The following is a 10,120-nucleotide window of genomic DNA, read 5'->3' on the forward strand; positions in this document are numbered from 1 at the left end:
TGACCGGAAAATCAACATTTGATCAATTGTAAAGTCGCTCGGCAAACGAAAAGAGTTTGTCAATGCGATCTTTCTTCAGACGGACTTAAAATCTTCGGACCCACTCATAGCTACAATCCTGCGATTAATTCACGCATTCCATTTAATTCCCACAACTCATATCGAGGCCAATAAAAAGATCGACGGTGACCCAAAAGACTAAACAACGCTACAATGAAGGCATGAATGACTCGAATTACTTCAGCTGGTTGGTTAGCAAGCTATCAAACTTACCTCAGCTCGCTTTAACATTTCCCATTTATTTAGGGTCTTCATGGCGTAGATTCTATCGTTGGTTTTCATTCGAACCACAGTTACCTGAACAAAAACAGGAACATGTTTGTAAAAAAAACGACGAAACCCACTTTTGACAAATTACACTATCGCTATTACCTCTCCAAAGGCCCCTTTGCCGATTAATGTTAGGGGATCAAAGTCTTCGCGCCGGAGTCGAAGCTGTTTTATTTTTGAAGCCACTGGCTTTACTGCAAATGAAGCAAGACATTCGTCTTAGTAAAAAGGAACCAACCCCAGAGCTTATCTCTCGATCGCTACAAGCATCTTACCATTTTCAATGAATTCACTGACGTTCTTGTCTCTTCTAAGCGTAGAATTGCAGCATTCATCGTAAAGTAAGACCAAAACGTCCAGCAGAGTCTCTACGCTGTAAGAGCCTTTCTCACTGCTCCCACAAGAAAACAACACCTCCAGTTGCCTCAGCCGTTCTTCGGCTGTTTCGGTAGCCATGATTTCTATCGTCCTTCACAGGCAATTAGCAGGTTTTGAACTCGGTGGACTGGTCGCACACATTCAGCGAAACAAATATTTCATCCACAGTTTGCATATATTTCTCACAATCTTCTACGGCATGCTGAAATGAAAACAGCTCACAAGCCGCAAGAGAATTCTTCCACTAATCCTCTGTTTAAACAATTTCCTGAAGCTGAGAATCCGCTTGGAGTATCCTGTCGTTTAAAGATATCACAAACTGCCTAAACCCGGTATTTCAACCAATCTTCTAGCGATATTCTTGCGCAAAACAATGCCTATGTTTGAGAAAAGTTGGGGAAATATGGCCGATACCACCCCAGAAGCATTATGGGAATGCCAAGCCTTGCATACCGGTGACGTCATGCTATTAGAACGCGGTACGCAAGGCTTTATGAACTGTGGGTAATTTCTATTCATACAGTCAAGGCAGAAAGAGCATTTTCATAGCAAATAATCTTCAGCAAGCATTATACAACCCTTCAAGAAATTTCATGTTTCTTAACTATTTATAAAGTAGAAACTGAATCGTGAGAAAATTCAGTAGCAAAAGTGTTACTTCCGGTGAGGACATCAATAAAGAACTTACTTCCTGTGTTTACCACTTGATTATACTCGTCACGTAATCAGTACTGGACTGCTCGCGTGGCAAGTGATTGAGTACCGAGCGAGAACGTGCAAGGAAAAAGGAAAGTTCTCTTCCCTCGGGCGATCACTCGCCTCCGTGTTCCACCCTGAACGTCGGCTCCTGTTGATACAGTCCAGGCTTTGTAAGAGCCACTAACGAACATCACCACCCCCAACCCTCGAACTGTCTACCACCACCACCGCCACCTATTTTTGGAACGCTAAGGAAGTTTTACATTTACAGGTACTTGATTAGCGGATACACTAAAATCAATTATCATGATTCTAAAAACTGATCTTACATATTGCTGTAAGAGATCAGTAAAATTTGTAAACGATACCAATTCCACTTTTGTTAAATTCATGCCTCAATGATGTATGTTTGCCAATTCACGCAATTTCTTTAAACAACAATTTCAATTCCTAGAAGGTACAAGACCATAGTCTCCGGGGAGATGCTCCGGTCCATTTGGGATAAGAGCTTTATCCCAATCAGCGGAGCACTATAGGTAAGAAAATTTCGTTTTTATTCTGGTTCTTACATAATCGTCCGTACGTACGTCCACCCATTCATGTAAGCCGGGGTGAAATTTCGCATTTCAAGCTGACCCGCTCGTTTCGAAGGTAAATCGCATGGCCACCCGGACTTTTAGAGAGAAAAAATACAACAAGAACAAAGCCGATTCTTTCTTTCAACTAAATTTTAATGTCTACATTAAACGTGGATAACAGAGAAAGAGCTAGAGTGAGAGATAAAAAAAAAAAAAAACGAAGGAGACGATTTTGTTGGAAGAAAAACGTGAAATTTTTATAGCGGCGGTTAGAAAACCAGTGAGAAATTCTAGCAGCCACCAAGGAGAAAATGAGCGGCAGCGAAAAAAAAAGTTGACAGGAACACATACCACATCAGTCCTCCAAAAAACATGTAACAAGGAAGCTTCTGGAAGTTTCACGTTGTAGTCGTGCAAACAACGGTAACGAAATTTACAAAAAAAGTGTACTGCACGTGCAAAGTTGTTTTTTGCTAATAGACCATTTTCGATATATTAAAATTCATACTTGGCTCCGAGGCTTGGGAAAATAAAACATAAGAAATGTATTATTCGTGGCTGAGCTACAAGACGATTTCTTTTTGTTTATTCCCCAAGCCTCGCAGCCAAGTATGAATCAGGTTTAATATATCGGAATTGGTCAATTAGACCTACGTTTCGCCGCTTAGCATTCACGTTTTATTTGAGTAATATTAACGAGAGCTTCGCTTTTGGCTCTGGTTAAATCTATATATTACGGGGTGGGGGGCATAGAAATCCGTATTAACGTCGTGTACGTATTAAGGGCTAAAGAAAAAAGAAAAGGAAAACTGTGACGCGGAGGCTAGGTGTTGGTAAAACGAGGTTTTACTCTTGTGCGGTTTTTATCAGCAAAGTTGGTGCCATCGTGTTAGGGCTCTGCTAAATTTCACTACAAAAATGAATACCGAAAATAAAATTGAACGTACTTACGACTGGAAAAGGTCAAGGTCGGCTTGCCTATCGAGGTTCCAAAACAGGTCAGTTTAATCGACGATTAATTTGCCTTGAGTTTGCTACGTTCTAATACAACGGTGGAGATGCGCCAAGAAAATCCTGATCGGTTTCAGTCGCTTCAGAAACTACTTCTGCCACGATCCTTTTCACAGTTTTCCACTCTTTCCAAAAACTTGACCTCCGCAGATGGCCCAGTTCTATTCTTTAACCCTAAAAGCCCACTCTTATGGATTATATGTAGATGGAATTTATTGACAGGTTACCAAAGGCATGCGACAATAATTTTATTAGAAAACCGGTATAGATCTACGGTCTCCTGGGTTACTAATGGATTTACTGCTCGGGTCAAATATATCCGTTTTGCGACGTTGTACTTTCAATAATGGACTCCCAATAATGGCCTATGAGGGAGGGAAATCCGTCATTTCGGTCTGTAAAGGGGCTTTAAAAAGGGCTAACAGACTAATCTTGCATTGGGCTGTGAAAAGGCCAAGAAACCTTCCTGGTATTTAGTGATTCATTCAAGCGACGGTGCGTTTAAAAGTAGTAAAAGGGATAAAGTGTTCTTTCTAGGTATATGAAAGGGATAGCAATTTCAAGAGAAGATAAATAAAAGGGATACCTTATCTGTCAAAAATAGTATATAAACTTATATAATAGGGTAAGGAGTTGGACCTCGGGGCGGAGATCAACTTCGTTGAGTGCCGCCCCCCCTCCCGCCTCCCCGAGCGTTGTACAGTACCTAGGATAGGATAGGATAGGATAGGATGGGATAGCTGCTTCATTATCAACAGAGCGCCTACAGACACATGTGTTTACAACTATAACAAAGATTTTAGTGCAATAATTACAGAGGCGTACATTTGTAGAATTTATACAACTAGACAAGGTTATATTTAACGCGTCTTTCTCTTTCGCGGAAGCGATCACATACGTATTTAGCCACAATTTTTTGCGTTTTCTCTCCTTGCTTCATACTTATCAACGTTGCAAAAGCAGAGCTTGGAGTCATAAAGTCAAGAAAAAGATTAGTTTCCTTTTTTAGCGTATTGAACAGCTCTCTCCTAGGATCCCTATAAGCTGTGCAATTCATCAAAAAATGCTCCTCGTCTTCTAATCCAGTTTTACATAATGGACAGATTCTTTGGTCTGGTGGCTGACAGGGTTTAGCGTATCGCCTAGTACCTTCATGATTCATCAAGCGCTCCATAAATTTCCTTTATTTCTGCTTCATGGGCATCGACAGTGAGAAATTTAATTGAAATAAACAAGACATTGCTGTTACTTAATTGTAATGTAGATGGCATGTGAATAGTTCTCTTATTTTGTTAGCCGGCGGTTGATATATAATCACCAGAAATTTACCGCTTTTCCTCTTGGTCACTTTCGCGATATCTACCTGGTAGCATCTCTCTAAGGCATGGAATTTTAACATCTTACGCACGCTACAAAGTATTGTACCTTTGTTAGTCAAGCCATATGGTGAAAAAATTGTGCACTCTGGGGTAAAAGCACCAAATTTGGCATGGTAATAGTACTTGGGCTGCTGAACAATATTAGCTATGGACCCCAGTCAGGGGGGACATTTTGTACTCAGGGGGGTGGGGTGGTTGCAGTTTCCAATCCCCAACTGTCGTTATTGAAAAGAAAGCTGCTATATCAATAGGGAATGGTGTCCTAGGGAAGTTTAACAAGGTCTATTTAATCCAACTTTCTAGGTGGCGTAGGGGGGGGGGAAGGTTTCAACACAGCTTAGGGGGAGGGATAGGAATATCTCTGTTTGCATGTTTGTATAAGTTTATGTTGTGAGGAAGAATACAATGACCTTTCCTGAATTCTGGGATAATTTTAAATCATTTAGCAATTAGTTTCTCCTCTGAACTTATTCTTCATCTCCATGGTAGTGGAGATGGTGGTGGTGGTGTCTTTGGGGGGGGGGGGATGGGTGGGTTTTTCCCGGTGTAGTAAGCGCACGTTTCTTATATTATCAGTTAATCAACCTGCGGAAATAAACTAGATGACTTAAGGCACTTTTTTAGGCTATTTAATCACCTGATCATCGTTACATCATTCATAAGAGGGGAGCAGGGGGGGGGGGGGGGGGGGGGGGGGTGTCCCGGTCCCGTTTCACGTGTAAATTTTGACAAATTTCACAAATTTCACGTATCACATGCGTTATAAACCATTTTTCACGATCCACGAATTTAGTCATCAACCGAAACCGGAACCGCGCATGAAAAGCCCCTCGCACCCAGGGTACCCGTTACTCAAAGGGGTAAAGAACCGAAAACCACAGTCATCATGGATCACACTTCGCAGTTCAGTAAACGATGGCATCTTCTTTTCTTATCAGCTAGTCGGCAAGGTGATCTTAAAAGGTGTTAACGAACACTCGAAACCATCGTCTCATTGACAAATACAATCTATTGGTACGAAACTACCGCTCTATGCGACAAGGAGATAAGTAAAACCCTCCCAGAGCGAGTGCGAATTTATCTTAACAGCAAATTTGAAGTCACATTTCTGTCAAGATCAGTAGAAGCTCCTCGGTCTTCTTCTGAGTTCCTTTCGTGTCATTGTGTTCCAACTCAACTCTCTCTCCAACGCGTAATTCTTTTGGGACATGTTTAAGGGAAGTGTTCCCGCAGAGACCTTTGTGGTGCATTGCATCGCTTTTCCGTGCCCAGTAGCCCGTCGTCGCATTACGCTTTGGTCACGTTTCGCACCCAGGGTATCATCTTTGCAAGGCAACTCTCTTGGTGTGCTGATATAGTGGAGAAGTTCTCGAGGTTTCTTCCCTTTTGTGCAAATAGCCGGAACTTTTTTGGCATCATTGACTCTTTGACTCCGGTTTGTGTGGCCAGACACTAGGATAACAAATCTCTCAAGCACCGGGGCATAGTGTCTTGAACACCCTTCAAAGTTTCCTAAGGGATGTAAAAAGTTCAGTGGCTTCTCCATAAGGCAGCCTTGTGGCCCAGGCGGTTTTCTCGTCCTAAGAAAGGGGATGTCTGATTGCATTTTGTGATTGCGTAATAAAAGTACAACATCCTATAAGACTTTTCATCACTCGAGAGCCCTTATGATTGCTGTGCCATGTAAAGAACCAGTTGCAGGAGGAAGAACTGGGGTTATGGTGGATTTTATCGGCACCAGGAGACTTACATAAATTTGAAGTGGATTCTCACGATGAATCTTCGCGACGTCGAATCACAAAGTTTAAAAAGCTATAAAGAGCAGCTCGATTCTGTATGATTTTGCTTGACTGTGTCTCAATACTAGCTCTATCGGTCCAGGATGATCTCAATTATACTTTTTAAAAACTGAGAGATGTGAGGCTTATGTGAGGCTTGGTTACTATCAGTGTTTCTTTCTGTGGCGTTCTTCTAAACAATTGCATGGTATTCACTTAAGGCAAGAAAGACTTCGAGAATATCTCTATATGGCGTTAAATCCACATATTGCTGTTATCAAATGTGTCAAAGATTTGTGTTGTGTACTTGCTGTGAAACATCACAGCAAATATAGCACTGCTCCAGTCTCAGCAGACATCTGCTGTCATATAACTGTTATCAGACGTCTGATTTTGTATGTTATGTTATATAACTGTTATCAGACGTCTGATGTTATATGTTATGTAATATAACTGTCATCAGAGGTCTGATAACAGTTATATGATGTCAGACGTCTGCTAACAGTTACAAAAATCAGACGTCTGATAACAGTTATATGACAACAGCCGTCTGATGTCACATAACTGTTATCAGACGTTATATAACATAACATATAAAATCAGACATCAGACGTGTGATGACAGTTATATGACAGCAGACGTCTAATAACAGTTATATGATGTCAGACGTCTGATAACAGTTATATGACAGCGGATGTCTGCTGTCATATATGTTATATAACTGTTATATAACATATATGACAGTTATATAACTGTCATATAACTGTTATATAACTGTCATATAACCGTCATATATGTTATATAACTGTCATATAGTTGTTATATATGTTATATAACAGTTATATAACTGTCATATAACTGTTATATAACAGACGTCTGATAACAGTTATATGACAGCAGACGTCTGATAACAGTTATATGACAGATATGTTATATAACTGTTACATATATATAACATATATATAACTGTTATATATGTTATATAACAGTTATATATGTTATATAACAGTTATATATATGTTATATAACAGTTATATATGTTATATAACATACATAACAGTTATAACTGTTATATGACAGTTATATAACTGTTATATATGTTATATAACTGTCATATAGCTGTTATATAACTCTTATATAACTATGTTATATAACAGTTATATAACAGACGTCTGATAACAGTTATATGACAGATATGTTATATAACTGTTACATATATATAACATATATATAACTGTTATATAAGGTATATAACAGTTATTATATAACTGTCATATAACAGTGTTATATAACAGTTATATATGTTATATAACATATATAACAGTTATAGTTATAACTGTCATATGACAGTTATATAACTGTTATATATGTTATAAAACAGTTATATATATGTTATATAACAGTTATATAACTGTCATATAACTGTTATATAACAGTGATATAATATAGACAGTTACATATACAGTTATATATAACATAGACACTTATATGACAGTTATATAACTGTTATATAACATATATATAACTGTTATATAACATACATAACAGTTATATAACTGTTATATATGTTATATAACTGTCATATAGCTGTTATATAACTCTTATATAACTATGTTATATAACAGTTATATAACAGACGTCTGATAACAGTTATATGATGTCAGACGTCTGATAACAGTTATATGACAGATATGTTATATAACTGTTACATATAACATATATATAACTGTTATATAACGTATATAACAGTTATTATATAACTGTCATATAACAAATTAGTTATATATATGTTATATAACAGTTATATAACTGTCATATAACAGTGTTATATAACTGTTATCAGACGTCTGATGTTAGATATGCTTTTCTCCTCAACTCGGCACTTTTATTTTTGATAATTGTAAAGATGACAATAGAGTGTGAGAGAGATCAATATATTATTGAAAACAAAGGAAAACCAAAGGCTACGGACTGAGGGCGACAACGATGGAAGATGAAAACGCTGTTACTCCAACGCTGTGCTTAGCACAAGTTTCACTTGATAGATGTTCCAAACACGCGTGATCAGATTCTAAGTGACCAGAGAAGATCCAGATGCGAGTTGATGCGAGTGATCAAATTGCTTTCTGTGAATTTCATTCATCCTTATAAGTGGAAGTCCAAGCGAATGCCGGCTACATACCTGCGATGCATGCATAATTAACCTGAAAATGAAAACTGCGGGCTACTCTTGTCGCCCGCAATAAAAGTGGTTAATAACTCCTCGTTGCATGTCGTTGAAGGTCTCTGTAAGTGTCTCATGTTTTATTTTTGCGGTAGTTTGGCTGAGCAAATAAATTCCCAAAAAGTGCAATTCACTTCAATAAAAGTGTAAAAATGAAACATCTTATCTTTCCAAGGGTGAAAAACGGCATACTGTCTCTCACAAACGAGAGAGCAAAAAGACCAGCCATTCCTGTCCGCCATGCAGAATTTCCTTGAGTAGCCTGACCTTTTGTTTCTTCCGTGTGCAGTCTTGTTTGTTCCATCAGGAGGTGTCTCAAAAATATTAATGAAGTGTTTTGATGTCGTCAGGGAGTGCATGTATAATATTGTAATGCTTTAACTCAAATTAATTCCGCCCTTCAGAACTCAACTTGCCTCTACGTGGCTTTCCCTTGTGACAAGAGTCACTTACACACTCTTTTAAAATAATTTTAGAAAATCTCTCAGAAAAGTAAGTAACAGGTATTTTATAGGGTTACCTTGCACTACTTTGAATAGAATGGGAATGCAAAAGTTTTTTAGGCCGCTTTCTTCCCGTTTTTGAGTCTTCTCCGGACCAAAACAAAAAGGCCATGACCCCTCCCCCCCAAGGGCACAATGTGCCTCCCCCCGTGCATATTTGAGTGGGGTCCATAGCTAAAAATAATTAGTGCAACTAGTACTATCACTGTGCCGAGTTTGATGCTTTTACCCCAAAGTGCACAATTCAGCTATTTTTTTACACCATATGGCTGGACTATGTGGGGTATTTTTTACAAATAAGTTTTATTTTAGTGCTTTTATTTTTGCTCTTTTCTGTAACCAACATCCAAGTTTGCAGATCTACACATCTCCAATTCATGTATGTATGCAACGTAGGTATGAATGTATATCTTTATTCATACACGGAAAAATTGTAATTGTAAGTAACAACAGGGCGGAGCCTTTCATGGGTCGAGGGTCCCGTTTGCACTTGCCCTTTTGGGGATGCGCAATTGTTTTTTAATTATTCTTGTCAGCTATATTAATCAGTTTTATTTTATTTGTAATCATAGGTCTTCTTGTTAATTCTTTCATGATTGCACTTTTGCCCCAATAAAGTGTCAAAAATAAAACCCTTGGGGTTGGAAAGAAATGCAATGTAAGTATATCAAGCGCACTTCCCCTTCCAGGAAAGCAAGAGATAGATATAATGACATTTTAAAATAAAAGGAACTGAACTGTACTTGAACTGGACATACAAAAAAGTCAAATGGCAAAGAATACACGATTGCTTTAAAATAAATTCAATCTTTTGCACTGCATGCGCAGTCAATGTTTTTGTTGTTGGTTTGTTTGTTCGTTTTTCAGACTTTTCTTCCGCTTAAAACATGGTTCGAGTTTTCGAGGGTAAAATTATGTAAACATTATCTAAAGGGAAACAAAAATTACTTCGATTTACCAGGAAGTTCGAGTTCTAGAGAAATCGAGTTGCCGAGGGTAAAATTACAGTAAATGTATGAAGGTAGGAGATCCAAACCGGAAATCGATTTTGGTTCGAGAGTTAAGCGAGGTTGGAGTTATTGGGAGTAGACTGTACTTAAGCTACGGAATTTATGTGGAAAATCTATTTGCTTGAGTACCAGATTAGGTAAAGTTTAAAACAACTCGATTTTGTATGCGTTAGAAATGAGTCTGAACGGCACAGAATAGTGCAAAATTGTAAACGTTCTTTCCTTGTAAA

General features: G+C 38.3%; 1 protein-coding gene across 10 annotated transcripts in view; it reads right to left on the bottom strand.

The window, feature by feature from the left end:
* Positions 1-1,129, bottom strand: part of LOC140924341 (serine/threonine-protein kinase MRCK beta-like) — a 40,213-nt gene extending 39,084 nt beyond the window's left edge. For 3 of the 10 annotated variants that reach the window (XR_012164250.1, XM_073374378.1, XM_073374375.1), the window contains exons 1-3: positions 606-1,129; positions 433-524; positions 274-357 (exon numbers count right to left, since the gene is read on the bottom strand). Coding sequence is in view for 9 of the 10 variants with exons in the window: in XM_073374378.1 (XP_073230479.1) it covers positions 274-357; positions 433-524; positions 606-786 (357 nt within the window). In the remaining variant the exon portion in view is untranslated. The remainder of the gene's footprint in view (positions 1-273; positions 358-432; positions 525-605) is intronic. The other 7 variants (XM_073374373.1, XM_073374372.1, XM_073374374.1 and 4 more) reach the window with 3 other exon arrangements.
* Positions 1,130-10,120: the final 8,991 nt, after the last annotated feature.

Source organism: Porites lutea, chromosome 14, assembly GCF_958299795.1.
Source record: "Porites lutea chromosome 14, jaPorLute2.1, whole genome shotgun sequence".
Lineage (NCBI taxonomy): Eukaryota > Metazoa > Cnidaria > Anthozoa > Scleractinia > Poritidae > Porites > Porites lutea.